The following is an 18,702-nucleotide window of genomic DNA, read 5'->3' as shown; positions in this document are numbered from 1 at the left end:
ACAGGATACTTTGCCTTTGTAAAAAAATGCAACAATATATAAATATGAATTTTATTGCAATTCGATAAATATTCAGATAACTTTGGTTGCCAAATGATTTCCAATTTTATTTTTAACACATTGAACAGAAATGTATTTTTATTTTTGCAATTTTCATAATTGCATATGTTTAATTATTTGATTAATATTTTTTCTAAAATATATAGGAATATGCTAATTAACAGGTGTGTGATTGGCCACTGTCTTAATTTAGTAGACATATAAATGACAATAAAAAGACTCCAAAATGTATCTTTCTGTTTATTTTTATAAAAAAAAAACACAATTACATAAGTTTTCACACTGGCCTTTTTATTAGAAACACTTAATGTACATTGTGCTTTCACTCACTGTGGCCACTTTAATAGAAACACCTACTGTAGGTATGGAGTGAGTGTAGGTGTCTCAGACGTGTATAAATTTCTAGAGACCTGAGTTAATGTGAAAGTGCAGAAAGGTAAATTGAGAAGTTGAAGTTGAGAAGTGGACGTGTGGGTGGAGGTGGAGGTGTGGGACTATGGGAGTAGGTGTGTGTGTGGGTGGAGGTGGAGGTGTGGGACTATGGGAGTAGGTGTGTGTGTGGGTGGAGGTGGAGGTGTGGGACTATGGGAGTAGGTGTGTGTGTGGGTGGAGGTGGAGGTGTGGGACTATGGGAGTAGGTGTGTGTGTGGGTGGAGGTGGAGGTGTGGGACTATGGGAGTAGGTGTGTGTGTGGGTGGAGGTGGAGGTGTGGGAGTATGGTATTATGTGTGGATGTGGGTAAAGGTGTGGGAGTATGGGAGTTGGAGTGAGTGTGGGTGGAGGTGGAGGTGTAGGATTATGGGAGTAGGTGTGGGTGGAGGTGTGGTTGGAAGTGGAGATGCAGGTGGAGGTGTGGGAGTAAGTAGAGGTCTGTAGGTGGACGTATGGGTGGAGGTGGAGGTGTGGGACTATGGGAGTAGGTGTGTGTGTGGGTGGAGGTGGAGGTGTGGGAGTATGGTAGTAGGTGTGGATGTGGGTGAAGGTGTGGGAGTATGGGAGTTGGAGTGAGTGTGGGTGAAGGTGTAGGAGTATGGGAGTATGGGGGCTGTGTAGGTCAGTGGGAACAGCAGCAGAGGGTGGAGCAGCCGACAGGGTCGTCCTCTTTCTCCAGGTCGTCTGTTTCACGCGGTGCAGCGTTCCTACTGTTCACTATAAACACCTCCACCTCCGACATCACCACACTATCCTGCTGCTACACACACACACACACGCACATGTGCACAAACACACACGCACACACACACACACACACACACACACTGTTACTTTACTGTTCTTTTACTACTAGCAGGACTAACTGAACAGTGTCTTCCTCACCCGGATGGTGTGGTAGGTGTCGGTGATGATGGCGATGAAGAGGCTGAGAACCATGTAGGTAAAGATGGAGATGAAGGTGTAGATATATATCCTGCTGAAGAGCCACACCACCCAGCTCCACTCCCGCAGCTTCCGGAAGGTGGAGTAAACCTCGTCTCCGTTAATCATGGAGAACAGGCAGTACACCACCCTGTTAAACGAGCGGAACTGAGGACAGAGACAAGAGCACAGGATTAGTACTGTCCCCACCACCCGGCACAGAGCACAAACACCACCTGGCACAGGGCACAAACACCACTCGTCACATTCGGGACAACAAACACCTGTTTACATCTACAGGACAGCCAGGGAGAGCATGAGGACACAAGACCACCTGGCAATAAAAGAACACCTGCTGTGCCACCGTTCTGCCTTCCACAAACATCTGGGTCAGTACCATCTAAAATAAAGCACCCCTTGACCTTTCTGACCAATCAGCTCATTTTGGTGCGTTTTCTCCAGGTTCTGGGACCCAAACTAAAATAAGAAATGTGGATGCAGCGTTCCGTCTGTCTGTAGAGTGACCTGTAGAAGGACCTGTAGGAGGACCTGTAGGAGGACCTGTAGGAGAACCTGTAATGGGACCTGTAGAGCGACCTGTAGAAGGACCTGTAGAGGGACCTGTAGAAGGACCTGTAGATAGATAGATAGATAGATAGATAGATAGATAGATAGATAGATAGATAGATAGATAGATAGATAGATAGATAGATAGATAGATAGATAGATAGATAGATAGATAGATAGATAGATAGATAGATAGATAGATAGATAGATAGATAGATAGATAGATAGATAGATAGATAGATAGATAGATAGATAGATAGATACTTTATTTATCCCGAAGGAAATTTAGGCATCCAGCAGCAACAACACAATACAATAAGAAACATACTCAGACAAATCAAAACACAGAAGAATAGAAAATATATAAGGCTATAAAATCCTAACTATACAAGGTAAGGATCTATCTGTAAACGGAGCAGTGCAGTAGATGTTGCTAATGGTCATAAATAATTAAATAATTAACAGAGTAAAGTGCAATGTGCAATGACATTGATTACGAAAGTTACTGATGTGACATAGAAATATAATATTAATATAAATATGCATACGTTAGAAGACAGTTCTAAAAAGAGAATGTGAATATGTGAATACCTAATCATGAGTAAAGTGTACTTGAATGTAAGTGAGGTTGGGGAAGTGTTAGTGTAAATAATTAGTGGTGGAATAATGTCCATGTGGTGTGACTGGATTAAACTCAGTCAGTAGCAGCATCCCGTCCCCGGTGGTAGGGTTGTCACGATACCAAAATTTTGACTTCGATACCGATACTGTATCGAAGTAGTATCACGATTCTCGATACCAAAACGATACTTGGAAGAAAAAAAAACAATATTTGCGTGTTCTGATGTGAGCTACTCACAGGTAAAGGTTCTCTTTTATCTCCTCGTGCTCATATTCTAGTCCCATACATAATTCTGCAGCTCCCTCAGTGTTTTCTGTCGTATTATGAGGCTAGCGCGAGCGCTTACAACTAACACCGCGGACCGCGAGGTGCCGAATCCGCTACTGAATCCGACTCCCGCTTCGCGGACAGAATCGGCACAACACCCCCCGCTGTACAACTGCGGGAGTGAAAACAGCGCTTATAAATAAAGTAGTTTAGTTTCACTTTCAGTTTTCGTTATTTTCGTTATTTTATTTAAAAATAAAAATATAAATAAAAAACAGATGCCTACATCTCAGACTATTTTCTGGAGCCCGAACCCGACCCGGCCCGAGGAATGTGGTGGGAAATCTCGGCCCGAACGGGCCTCGGGTCAGTTTGGGTTTGGGCAGAGAATCTAAGCTCTACTCCTCTGCACTGGATAGACTCATAACACCGTTTACAAACTGGGTTTGTGGTGTTGGTCGGATTCCCTTCTTCATCAGCGATGTAAGCAAAAAAGCCCCTCCTGACCAGCTTGTCCAGCCGTGATGCATCTCTCCTCTTCATGTTGCTCCCCAGCACACCAGAGCGTAGAAGAGAATGCTGGCCGCGTTTGACTGGTAGAACATCTGCAGAAGCTTCTTACAGATGTTAAATGTCCGCAGTCTCCTTAGGAAATAGAGCCGGCTCTGTCCCTTCCTGTACAGGGTGTCTGTATTTGTTGACCAGTCCAGTTTGTTGTCCAGCTGCAAACCAAGGTACCTGTAGGTCTTCACTGTCTCCACATCAACCCCCTCGATGGAGACTGGCTGCAAGGGTAGTCCAGACCTACGGAAGTCCACCACCATTGGTCTTGGATATGTTCAACTGCAGTTGGTTCAGTCAGCACCAAGCAACAAAGTCATCCACCTGTCTCCTGTACTCCTCCTCATGACAACCCTTCACACACCCAACGATGGCAGTGTCATCTGGACTTCAGGCCGGTAGCTTTGACCTCGCACGTTATGAAGACCATGGAACGACTGCTTCGAGGTTTCTTGGGAACAGGGACCAGGCATGAGGTTTTCCACAGCGTAGGAACCCTCCCCAACTGCAGGCTCATGTTGAAGATATTCGACAAGTGTAACCCAAGTTCAAAGGCGCAAGCCTTCAGAAGTCTCGGGCTCACCTCGTCAGGTCCAGCTGATTTCCCTGAGCGGAGTCTCCTCAGCTCCCCTATGACCTGGTCTGCAGAGAGGTAGAGGGGGGAGGTGAGGGGGGCGGACTGGATGTGCTGACAGTCTGTGAGAGGGAGACCTGAGCAGCACTCAGAAGAGGTAGGGAGGTGTCCAGTGGGGCAGAGGCTGAGGTTGCTGAGATAGCAGGACAGACAGAAGCAGGTAAGGATGAAACAGGGCAATCAAATCGGTTATAGAAGAGATTGAGTTCGTTCGCTCTCTCTCTTTGGCTCTTTGGCTTGCACCCCGTGATTGTCCTCATACCGTCCCAGACTTCCTTCATGTTCCTTCTGCTCAACCTTCTTCCTGTAGGTCTCCTTAGCCTCCTTTAAGCAGGACTTGAGTTCACGCTGAATATTCTTCAACTCCTCCTGGTTCTTGTCTTTAAAGGCCCTCTTCTTTTTGTTTAAGAGGTCCTTTACGTCGCTTGTAATCCAGGGCTTGTTGTTAGCAAAGCAGCGAACAGTTCTTACAGGAACCACAATGTCCATGCAAAAGTTCAGATAGTCAGTTGTGCAGTCTGCTACCCCCTCAATGTCCTCACCGTGAGAGTCCTGAAGCACACTCCAGTCTGTGGATGCAAAGCAGTCCTTCAGGGTCTCCTCTGCCTCCTGAGACCACTTCCTGAAGGAGCGTGTTGTGGTTGGTTGCCTCATCACACAGGGTTTGTACTGAGGCTTCAGGAAAACCAGGTTGTGGTCAGATTTTCCAAGTGGGGGCAGTGGGATAGCGGTGTACGCATCACTGATGTTAGCATACAGGAGGTCAATTGTCCTGTTTTTTTCTGGTGGGACAGTCCACATACTGGGTGAAAGAAGTCAGTGTGGAGTCCAGCGTGATGTGGTTGAAGTCACCAGACAGAGCGACAAAGGCATCTGGGTGTTGTGTCTGGAGCCTAGCGATGGTCGCGTGTATGACGTCACACGCAGCCTCCGCGTCCGCTCGGGGGGGCACGTACACACAAACAACAATGGCGTGTGAGAGCTCCCGCGGGACGTAATATGGTCTTAAACTCACCGCGAGCAGTTCAACATCCCGGCAGCAGATAGTCTCTTTAACAGTCACATGCCCAGGATTACACCATCTGTTGTTAATGAGGATAGCGAGCCCGCCGCCTTTAGCTTTGCCGCTCTGCACGCTGTCTCTGTCCGCTCTCACAGTGACGAATCCGGGGATGTTTACATTAGCGTCGGGGATGTTAGCGGTTAGCCAAGTCTCTGTGAAGCAGAAGAGACTGCACTCCCGGTAGGTCCTCTGGTTTCTCACTAATGCTGCGAGCTCGTCCGTCTTGTTAACCAGCGAGTTCACGTTCCCCATCACCACTGCCGGAATACAGGGCTTGTATCTCCAGCGGTTTTCCCGTTGTTTAGCCTTTAGCTTAGCTCCGGCTTTACAGCCCCTGGAGCATCGCTTTAGCTCAGCCGGAATGGGGTGCCTCCGCCGGCGTGGCTCTTTGTTCTCAGCGCGAGAAGTTCTTCCCTCGAGTAAATAAAGTTTCTGCAGCCCATGTGCAGAATTTGGCGATCCGTATCCATGGGATACAATAATAACACACTACAGCGTAGTAAAAGACGAAAAAAGAAAGTAAACAGTGAAAAAAAGTTCACTTAAGGTGAAACGCTACACGGAGCTGCTGGAAGGCTGCCGCCCTCGTCAGCGCCGGAAACACGATTGATGTAGGAGGACCTGGTGGTGGTGATCTGTGGAGAAAGATCCTCTACCTTATAGCCAGAGGTACCTGAATCTAAGGAGGCATCGTCAGACCATACACTTGTGCAGTGGGTCCTGGGTTCCTCCTGGTGCAGAACGATCCCCGGCTTCACGTGGGCGGAGTTTGTAGGCAGTTCCTGGGTGATGATGGCATTGATGCCATTAATTGGTCCTCATGCTCTTCAGACCTGAATCCAACTGAGAACCTCTGGGACTTTATGTATCGGTGCATCCGACACCGTCCAGGAGCTCACTGATACCTGGAACCAGGTCTGTGAAGATAATCTCCAGACGTTGCTGAATAGAAGCAGGTGAACTCTGTAACATCATAAGATACCAAGAACTGACCGTTTACTCGCTGCCTAACACTACTATAATATACCCGCCTGTTACAGGAGCGTATAAGTGTTACTCACTTCGGCTGGCACAGTGTGTGTGTGTGTGTGTGTCTCACGTTTTCGTGGTGGGGTCCGAGGACGATCCAGCCGCAGAAGCAGTAGCTGAGATAGATCAGAACCGCACAGAGGGAGAACCGGATCACGCTGGGCAGCGCCGCCTGCAGGGTCAGAATCAGGATCTGTAGAGACAGATCAGAACCACTGAGACCCAACAGCCCTGGAGATACGAGGATACGGTAGTGGAATCATGGCCTCGGCTGGAGAACCAGAGGAACCCGATTACAACTTACATTATATTTCTGGAAGAAACCCAGATACCGCAGAACCCCCATCCACACCAGAACCGTACCTGTACCCAACAGAGTACTGCAGAACCGGTAACTCACCAGCTCCTACAACACACACACAATACACACACACACACACAATAAACACACACAATACATACAGATTAAACACACACACAATATACACACACAAACAATACACACACACACAATACATACACAATATACACACACACACACAATACACACACACAATACACAATACACAATACACACACAATACATACACAATATACACACACACACAATACACACAATACACAATACACACACAATATATATACACACACACATAAACACATTATACACACACATTTAGTAGTGTATGTATATATATTGTGTGTGTGTTTGTGTGGTGTGTGTATATATTGTGTGTGTGTGTATATATATTGTGTGTGTGTATACATTGTGTGTGTGTGTATATATTGTGTGTGTGTATATATTGTGTGTGTGTGTATATTGTGTGTGTGTATATTGTGTGTGTGTGTATATATTGTGTGTGTGTGTGTGTATATTGTGTGTGTGTGTATATATTGTGTGTGTGTGTGTATTGTGTGTGTGTGTTTATTGTGTGTGTGTGTGTGTGTGTATATTGTGTGTGTGTGTGTATATATTGTGTGTGTGTGTGTTTGTGTATATTGTGTGTATGTGTGTGTGTGTGTGTGCGGTGTATATATTGTGTGTGTGTGTATATTGTGTGTGTGTGTATATTGTGTGTGTGTATATTGTGTGTGTGTGTATATATTGTGTGTGTGTGTGTATATATTGTGTGTGTGTGTATTGTGTGTGTGTGTATATTGTGTGTGTGTGTGTGTATATTGTGTGTGTGTGTATATATTGTGTGTGTGTGTGTGTGTATATTGTGTGTGTGTGTGTGTGTGCGGTGTATATATTGTGTGTGTGTGTATATTGTGTGTGTGTGTATATATTGTGTGTGTGTGTATATATTGTGTGTGTGTGTATATTGTGTGTGTGTGTATATTGTGTGTGTGTATATATATTGTGTGTGTGTGTGTGTGTGTGTATATTGTGTGTGTGTGTATATTGTGTGTGTGTGTGTATATTGTGTTTGAGTGTATATATTGTGTGTGTGTGTGTATATATTGTGTGTGTGTGTGTGTATATTGTGTGTGTGTGTGTATATTGTGTTTGAGTGTATATATTGTGTGTGTGTGTGTATATTGTGTTTGAGTGTATATATTGTGTGTGTGTGTGTATATTGTGTTTGAGTGTATATATTGTGTGTGTGTGTGTATATTGTGTTTGAGTGTATATATTGTGTGTGTGTGTGTATATTGTGTTTGAGTGTATATATTGTGTGTGTGTGTGTATATTGTGTTTGAGTGTATATATTGTGTGTGTGTGTGTGTATATTGTGTTTGAGTGTATATATTGTGTGTGTGTGTGTATATTGTGTTTGAGTGTATATATTGTGTGTGTGTGTGTATATTGTGTTTGAGTGTATATATTGTGTGTGTGTGTGTGTGTGTATATTGTGTGTGTGTGTGTGTGTGTGTATATTGTGTTTGAGTGTATATATTGTGTGTGTGTGTGTATATTGTGTTTGAGTGTATATATTGTGTGTGTGTGTGTGTGTATATTGTGTGTGTGTGTGTGTGTGTGTGTGACCTTGCTGTGTATGCAAATCTTCAGAGCTGATCCGGTGATGGTGAGCGTGTCGCTGATGATGGTGAAAACGTGCCAGCCTTTGATAAACTCCACCCACTCGCACCACCGCAGTGACCGCCCACAGTGGGCGGAGACATACCTTGAATACTCCTAACACACAAACACACACACAAACACACACAAACACACATCACTGTTATGCTCAAACAGGTTATAGTGTGTGTAGTGTGTGTGTGTGTACTCTGTGTAGTATGTGTGTGTAATTTGTGTGTAGTGTGTGTAGCAGAGAGGGGGCGTGGCCCAGCAGGGGGCGTGGTTGTGACTCACAGACAGCAGCTGGACTCCGGTTCTGAGTGAGCCAATGCAGAGGGTGAGAGAGAGCAGGCAGGTCAGGATGACCAGCGAATCAAACGCCACCACCAGCATCAGGTGACTCACAGCATCTGCACAGACACACCCTCTTCAACTTACTGCTGTGGGCTGAATGGGTGGAGCTAAACTGCTGTAGGCTGAATGGGTGGAGCTAAACTGCTGTAGGCTGAATGGGTGGAGCTAAACTGCTGTAAGCAGAATGGGTGGAGCTAAACTGCTGTGGGCTGAATGGGTGGAGCTAAACTGCTGTAGGCTGAATGGGTGGAGCTAAACTGCTGTAAGCAGAATGGGTGGAGCTAAACTGCTGTGGGCTGAATGGGTGGAGCTAAACTGCTGTAGGCTGAATGGGTGGAGCTAAACTGCTGTGGGCTGAATGGGTGGAGCTAAACTGCTGTGGGCTAAATGGGTGGAGCTAAACTGCTGTAGGCTGAATGGGTGGAGCTAAAGTAAATGAACTCACTGGATCCAGAGATGTTAAAGTCTTTACACACACTGATCTGCACCTCACTGCTCAGAGACACTTTAACCCGCCCACTCCGAGCTCGATTATCCAACTCCACCTGCACAAACAGCATCACCATCATCACCATCACTCTAATCTTCACTATCACCATCCCCACCACCATCACTCTAATTATCACTATCACCATCCCCACCATCATCACCATCACTCTAATCATCACTATCACCATCCCCACCATCATCACCATCACTCTAATCATCACTATCACCATCCCCACCATCATCACCATCACTCTAATTATCACTATCACCATCCCCACCATCATCACCATCACTCTAATCATCACTATCACCATCACCACCATCATCACCATCACTCTAATCTTCACTATCACCACCACCATCACTCTAATTATCACTATCACCATCCCCACCATCATCACCATCACTCTAATTATCACTATCACCATCCCCACCACCATCACTCTGATCTTCACTATCACCATCACCACCATCATCACCATCACTCTAATCTTCACTATCACCATCACCATCACTCTAATTATCACTATCACCATCCCCACCATCATCACCATCACTCTAATTATCACTGTCACCACCCCCACCATCATCACCATCACTCTAATCTTCACTATCACCAACACCACCACCCTCACTCTAATTATCACTATCACCACCCCCACCATCATCACCATCACTCTAATCTTCACTATCACCATCACCATCACTCTAATTATCACTATCACCACCCCACCATCATCACCATCACTCTAATCATCACTATCACCATCCCCACCACCATCACTCTAATTATCACTATCACCACCCCCACCATCATCACCATCACTCTAATCTTCACTATCACTATCACCACCACCCTCACTCTAATTATCACTATCACCACCCCCACCATCACTCTAATTATCACTATCACCATCCCCACCACCATCAATCTGATCTTCACTATCACCATCACCACCATCATCACCATCACTCTAATCTTCACTATCACCATCACCATCACTCTAATTATCACTATCACCATCCCCACCATCATCACCATCACTCTAATTATCACTGTCACCACCCCCACCATCATCACCATCACTCTAATCTTCACTATCACCAACACCACCACCCTCACTCTAATTATCACTATCACCATCCCCACCATCATCACCATCACTCTAATTATCACTATCACCACCCCCACCATCATCACTCTAATTATCACTATCACCATCCCCACCACCATCACTCTAATTATCACTATCACCATCCCCACCATCGTCACCATCACTCTAATCTTCACTATCACCATCCCCACCACCATCACTCTGATCTTCACTATCACCATCACCACCATCATCACCATCACTCTAATCTTCACTATCACCATCACCATCACTCTAATTATCACTATCACCACCCCACCATCATCACCATCACTCTAATCATCACTATCACCATCCCCACCACCATCACTCTAATCTTCACTATTACCATTCCTACCTTCATCACCATCACTCTAATCTTCACTATCACCATCCCCACCACCATCACTCTAATTATCACTATCACCACCCCACCATCATCACCATCACTCTAATCTTCACTATCACCATCCCCACCACCATCACTCTAATTATCACTATCACCACCCCCACCATCATCACCATCACTCTAATCATCACTATCACCATCCCCACCACCATCACTCTAATCTTCACGATCACCATCACCATCACTCTAATCTTCACTATAACCATCACCACCACCATCACTATCACTCTAATCTTTACCATCACCATCACCAACTCCATGACCACCATCACTCTAATCTTCACTATCCCCATCACCACCACCATCACTATCACTCTAATCTTCACTATCACCATCCCCACCACCATCACTCTAATTATCACTATCACCACCCCCACCATCATCACCATCACTCTAATCATCACTATCACCATCCCCACCATCATCACCATCACTCTAATCTTCACTATCACCATCCCCACCACCATCACTCTAATCTTCACTATCACCATCCCCACCACCATCACTCTAATCTTCACTATCACCATCACCACCATCATCACCATCACTCTAATCTTCACTATAACCATCCCCACCACCATCACTCTAATTATCACTATCACCACCCCCACCATCATCACCATCACTCAAAACATCACTATCACTCTAATCACCACTATCACCATTATTTTCACCATGGCACATTTTGTACGGAAAACTAATCATTCCATACCGTAACACAGTCAGATTTATACAGTGGTATAAAAAAATTGGGAACATTTTGCTGATTTCACTTTATAAATCATTGGCTGTTCAGATCAGTGATTTCAGTTAAATATATCATATATCAGATGAACACAGTGATATTTTGAGAAGTGAAATGAAGTTTATAGAATTTACAGAAAGTGTGCAATAATTCTTTCAACTAAATTATTCAGGTGCAACTTCATTTCACTTCTCAAAATATCACTGTGTTCATCTGATATATGATATATTTAACTGAAATCACTGATCTGAACAGCCAATGATTTATAAAGGAAAATCCTGAAGATGATCAGGGTTTTATATGACTGTAGATCAATTCTGACTCACTGTGATGTGAAACTTGTAGCAGTCGGGAAATTCATCAAACCGGACTGTCTGCAGGTTAATAGCCTTCAGATTCAGGTATATATTCACAGATAACAGCCTAAAACACAGCAACATATATATATATATATATATATATATATATATATATATATATATACTCACAGTGTATATACTCACAGATAACAGCCTAAAACACAGCAACATATATATATATATATATATATATATATATATATATATATATATATACTCACAGTGTATATACTCACAGATAACAGCCTAAAACACAGCAACATATATATATATATATATATATATATATATATATATATATATATATATATATATATATACTCACAGTGTATATACTCACAGATAACAGCCTAAAACACAGCAACATATATATATATATATATATATATATACTCACAGTGTATATACTCACAGATAACAGCCTAAAACACAGCAACATATATATATATATACTCACAGTTTATATACTCACAGATAACAGCCTAAAACACAGCAACATATATATACTCACAGTTTATATACTCACAGATAACAGCCTAAAACACAGCAACATATATGTACTCACAGTGTATATACTCACAGATAACAGCCTAAAACACGGCAACATATATATACTCGCAGTGTATATACTCACAGATAACAGCCTAAAACACAGCAACATATACACTGCTCAAAAAAATAAAGGGAACACTCAAATAACACATCCTAGATCTGAATGAATGAAATATTCTCATTGAATACTTTGTTCTGTACAAAGTTGAATGTGCTGACAACAAAATCACACAAAAATCATCAATGGAAATCAAATTTATTAACCAATGGAGGCCTGGATTTGGAGCCACACACAAAATTAAAGTGAAAAAACACACTACAGGCTGATCCAACTTTAATGTAATGTCCTTAAAACAAGTCAAAATGAGGCTCAGTATTGTGTGTGGCCTACACGTGCCTGTATGACCTCCCTACAACGCCTAGGCATGCTCCTGATGAGGTGGCGGATGGTCTCCTGAGGGATCTCCTCCCAGACCTGGACTAAAGCATCCGCCAACTCCTGGACAGTCTGTGCTGCAACGTGACGTTGGTGGATGGAGCGAGACATGATGTCCCAGATGTGCTCAATCAGATTCAGGTCTGGGGAACGGGCGGGCCAGTCCATAGCTTCAATGCCTTCATCTTGCAGGAACTGCTGACACACTCCAGCCACATGAGGTCTAGCATTGTCCTGCATTAGGAGGAACCCAGGGCCAACCACACCAGCATACGGTCTCACAAGGGGTCTGAGGATCTCATCTCGGTACCTAATGGCAGTCAGGCTACCTCTGGTGAGCACATGGAGGACTGTGCGGCCCTCCAAAGAAATGCCACCCCACACCATTACTGACCCACTGCCAAACCGGTCATGCTGAAGGATGTTGCAGGCAGCAGACCACTCTCCACGGCGTCTCCAGACTCTGTCACGTCTGTCATGTGCTCAGTGTGAACCTGCTTTCATCTGTGAAGAGCACAAGGCGCCAGTGGCGAATTTGCCAATCCTGGTGTTCTCTGGCAAATGCCAAGCGTCCTGCACGGTGTTGGGCTGTGAGCACAACCCCCATCTGTGGACGTCGGGCCCTCATACCATCCTCATGGAGTCGGTTTCTAACCGTTTGGGCAGACACATGCACATTTGTGGCCTGCTGGAGGTCATTTTGCAGGGCTCTGGCAGTGCTCCTCCTGTTCCTTCTTGCACAAAGGCGGAGGTAGCGGTCCTGCTGCTGGGTTGTTGCCCTCCTACGGCCTCCTCCACGTCTCCTGGTGTACTGGCCTGTCCCCTGGTAGCGCCTCCAGCCTCTGGACACTACGCTGACAGACACAGCAAACCTTCTTGCCACAGCTCGCATTGATGTGCCATCCTGGATGAGCTGCACTACCTGAGCCACTTGTGTGGGTTGTAGAGTCCGTCTCATGCTACCACGAGTGTGAAAGCACCACCAACATTCAAAACTGACCAAAACATCAGCCAGACAGCATAGGTTCTGAGAAGTGGTCTGTGGTCCCCACCTGCAGAACCACTCCTTTATTGAGTGTGTCTTGCTAATTGCCAATAATTTCCACCTGTTGTCTATTCCATTTGCACAACAGCAGGTGAAATTGATTGTCAATCAGTGTTGCTTCCTAAGTGGACAATTTAATTTCACAGAAGTTTGATTTACTTGGAGTTATATTGTGTTATTTGAGTGTTCCCTTTATTTTTTTGAGCAGTGTATATACTCACAGTGTATATACTCACAGATAACAGCCTAAAACACAGCAACATATATATATATACTAACAGTTTATATACTCACAGATAACAGCCTAAAACACAGCAACATATATGTACTCACAGTTTATATACTCACAGATAACAGCCTAAAACACAGCAACATATATATATACTCACAGTTTATATACTCACAGATAACAGCCTAAAACACAGCAACATATATGTACTCACAGTTTATATACTCACAGATAACAGCCTAAAACACAGCAACATATATGTACTCACAGTTTATATACTCACAGATAACAGCCTAAAACACAGCAACATATATGTACTCACAGTGTATATACTCACAGATAACAGCCTAGAATACAGCAACATATATATACTCACAGTTTATATACTCACAGATAACAGCCTAAAACACAGCAACATATATATATATACTCACAGTGTATATACTCACAGATAACAGCCTAAAACACAGCAACATATATATACTCACAGTTTATATACTCACAGATAACAGCCTAAAACACAGCAACATATATATACTCACAGTTTATATACTCACAGATAACAGCCTAAAACACAGCAACATATATATATACTCACAGTTTATATACTCACAGATAACAGCCTAAACACAGCAACATATATATACTCACAGTTTATATACTCACAGATAACAGCCTAAAACACAGCAACATATATATATATATACTTACAGTGTATATACTCACAGATAGCAGCCTAAAATACAGCAACATATATATACTCGCAGTGTATATACTTACAGATAACAGCCTAAAGCACAGCAACATATATATATATACTCACAGTGTATATACTCACAGATAACAGCCTAAAACACAGCAAACTATATATACTCACAGTCAGAGTGTATATACAGAAAGAAGATATATTTAGAGTGTATTTATCCAGAGTGTATACAGTCAGAGTGTATATATTCATACTGTCTATACTCAGTGTATATATATTTCGTGTATATTTATGCTGTATATGTTCAGGTTGTGATTATTGGTGAGGTGATGGTGTGAGGTACCGTTTCAGGTCCAGGGTGAGGTTAGGAGGCGTCGGCTGGTTGAACGGCTGGACGGGGTGAATCTGAAAACACTCTGCAGGAGATAAAATGGCTGTTATATATTTACTGTAGGCGGAGTTTAAACCTCACACTGCTGCTGCTGCACCGCACCTTTCTCCACCTGCGGGTCGATGCTGAAGGTTTCAGTGGAGGGGGAGATGTTGTCATGCCGATAAAACTCCTGACAGAGAGACAGTGGAGTAAAAACACCACCGATCTTCTCAATCACATGATTCCCCACCGTCACGTTCTGAAGAGTTAAATACTACACACACAAAATTACAGATTATCAGATTAATACATTACATACATCTATAATTACATCAGATTATCAGATTAATACATTACATACATCTATAATTACATCAGATTATCAGATTAATACATTACATACATCTATAATTACATCAGATTATCAGATTAATACATTACATACATCTATAATTACATCAGATTATCAGATTAATACACTACATACATCTATAATTACATCAGATTATCAGATTAATACACTACATACATCTATAATTACATCAGATTATCAGATTAATACACTACATACATCTATAATTACATCAGATTATCAGATTAATACACTACATACATCTATAATTACATCAGATTATCAGATTAATACACTACATACATCTATAATTACATCAGATTAATACATTACATACATCTATAATTACATCAGATTATCAGATTAATACATTACATACATCTATAATTACATCAGATTATCAGATTAATACATTACATACATCTATAATTACATCAGATTATCAGATTAATACATTACATACATCTATAATTACATCAGATTATCAGATTAATACACTACATACATCTATAATTACATCAGATTATCAGATTAATACACTACATACATCTATAATTACATCAGATTATCAGATTAATACACTACATACATCTATAATTACATCAGATTAATACATTACATACATCTATAATTACATCAGATTATCAGATTAATACATTACATACATCTATAATTACATCAGATTATCAGATTAATACACTACATACATCTATAATTACATCAGATTATCTGATTAATACACTACATACATCTATAATTACATCAGATTATCAGATTAATACACTACATACATCTATAATTACATCAGATTATCAGATTAATACACTACATACATCTATAATTACATCAGATTATCAGATTAATACACTACATACATCTATAATTACATCAGATTATCAGATTAATACACTACATACATCTATAATTACATCAGATTATCAGATTAATACACTACATACATCTATAATTACATCAGATTATCAGATTAATACATTACATACATCTATAATTACATCAGATTATCAGATTAATACATTACATACATCTATAATTACATCAGATTATCAGATTAATACACTACATACATCTATAATTACATCAGATTATCAGATTAATACATTACATACATCTATAATTACATCAGATTATCAGATTAATACACTACATACATCTATAATTACATCAGATTATCAGATTAATACACTACATACATCTATAATTACATCAGATTATCAGATTAATACACTACATTAATTGTATATTTTATTATTAATAATTATTATTTTAATGCTTTATTATTCTCCTCCTTACACACACACACTAACACCTCATACACCACCACCATGCTAATCACTGCAGTGCAGTTGGTAAATAAAGCCCAGATGATATACACAATATAAACAATATAACAACAGAGTGTATCACAATACAACCAAATAAACTCTGAGGGGTGTGGTCTTACCCTCATGATGGCGTGGTGGATGTGGTGGTTGACCTGGCGCTCGGTGTAAATGCTGTAGACGTTGTTTCGGTGCTGGAAGTCTTTGAGGAACAGATGTTTGAAGGTAACGAGGTTCTCCTCTGTGAACCTCACCATCCTCTCGTTACTCAACCCGAACAAAATCAGCTACAAAACAAAGAAAACCAGCCTGTTATCACTGCAGTGTTAGCATGTAGCTACCAGCCTATCCCACACCACTACTGCAGTGTTAGCATGTAGCTACCAGCCGATCCCACACCACTACTGCAGTGTTAGCATGTAGCTACCAGCCTATCCCACACCACTACTGCAGTGTTAGCATGTAGCTACCAGCCGATCCCACACCACTACTGCAGTGTTAGCATGTAGCTACCAGCCTATCCCACACCACTACTGAAGTGTTAGCATGTAGCTACCGGGCTTAATCCACATCGTCTCCTAAAACACCCAACAGCACTGCAGCACTAGCTCTGACTTCACTATACAGAGATCTGGTCTCTACTGTCTTCTGAACTGTAAATATAAAAACATTGGATCCTGCTGCACAATGTGACTCTAATACCAACCAATCATACGCCATTAAGACCTTCCACCAATCAGAGCAGCCGGATCGGGTCGGACGGGGCTCTGGACGATGGATCTGCTGTAGTTGTTCCTACCTGAATGGTGATGATGGTGATTTTGAGGATGTGAATAGTGAGCTTCCACGCTCTCCGTCCTCCGGATCGGTTCTTCTCACACGGACTCATGAAGAAGAACTTCAGCTTCCTCCTGAGCTCCTCCAGAGCCCGGGACTCCAGATCAGACCTCCCGTCCGCTGACTCCGGATCAGACATCTGTACAGAACCCAGATCAGATCCTAAACCTGCCGGCAGCTCAAACCGGCAGAACCGGAGTCCGACCGGCCGGCCGTGACCTCACGATCCAATCAGAACATTCCTCTTCTTTATCTCCACCCAGTCCGATCACATTCACTCCATATCTGATCATCAGCCACACTAACCCTCAGCCAATCACTGCAAAACAGAATTATTATTATTATCATCAACTCTTATTCCATTTTAATTTGATTCATTATAGTTTTTATTTCCTCCCTTTCTGCTTTTTATTTAATCTGATTTTACTTTGTTTTAGATTTAGAGAACTCGTTCACTGTGAATCTGACCTGCACTCTTCATCCCTCCTTTTCACTACATTCCCCCGTACCAAACCCCAACGAAAAAGCAACCACCTAGCAACACCACCATAGCAACCACCAGGGGTGCATTGCTACCAGCTCCAAATACCTTGGCAACAAAAGCCATATTATAGCAAGACCTGGCAACCGTGTAGCAGCACCACAGCAATCACTTAGTAACGCCACTCATAACTCATATCTCATATTTCATAACTCATATCTAATAACTCTGTTTTTACATTTTCTCTCTGATCTGCATGTTATCTGTTCTGGTCGACTCGAGGAGAACCGGTTCCTCCTGACGCTTCTTCCTCTCAGTTTGAGTTTTTACTGACGCTGTTGGAACTGAAACTGTTTATAAAAAACGAATTGAATCATAAGTCTGATTTGGTTCTCCTGATCTACTTTCAGGACTTGTTTAATAATATGCTGTTTTATATTTAATTGATAGAATAGATATATTAAACCACTGTAAACCAATACCCAATCAGAATAGAGGGGTATATATTTATATTAAGATATTTTCTCTTATACAGATTATATACAGTAGTTGGAGAATGAAACTGAAACACCTGGTTTTCGAGCACAATAATTGATTGTGGTGACGGACAGTTCTGGTGGAAACAGGAGAGTTGAGGTTCACATTGAATTCTGCGTGATTTGATCAGCCGTGGTTTTATG

General features: G+C 42.3%; 1 protein-coding gene across 2 annotated transcripts; it reads right to left on the bottom strand.

The window, feature by feature from the left end:
• Positions 1-330: 330 nt before the first annotated feature.
• Positions 331-17,740, bottom strand: mcoln3a (mucolipin TRP cation channel 3a). Of its 2 annotated transcripts, none has more exons than XM_049482622.1 (12): positions 17,504-17,740; positions 16,827-16,991; positions 15,133-15,286; positions 14,983-15,055; positions 11,639-11,735; positions 8,982-9,081; positions 8,477-8,592; positions 8,150-8,299; positions 6,464-6,565; positions 6,230-6,352; positions 1,378-1,584; positions 331-1,249 (listed from the first exon to the last, which is right to left on the bottom strand). In XM_049482622.1, exons 1-12 carry the CDS (start codon positions 17,678-17,680, stop codon positions 1,115-1,117), a joined length of 1,599 nt encoding a protein of 532 aa, XP_049338579.1. In that variant the 5' UTR covers positions 17,681-17,740; the 3' UTR covers positions 331-1,114. The 2 variants fall into 2 exon arrangements, with proteins under 2 accessions (XP_049338579.1, XP_049338578.1); XM_049482621.1 differs by having other exon boundaries at positions 331-1,252; positions 17,504-17,738.
• Positions 17,741-18,702: the final 962 nt, after the last annotated feature.

This window comes from Astyanax mexicanus, chromosome 8 (assembly GCF_023375975.1).
Source record: "Astyanax mexicanus isolate ESR-SI-001 chromosome 8, AstMex3_surface, whole genome shotgun sequence".
NCBI lineage: Eukaryota > Metazoa > Chordata > Actinopteri > Characiformes > Acestrorhamphidae > Astyanax > Astyanax mexicanus.
This window is presented reverse-complemented; position numbering and strand designations above follow the sequence as displayed.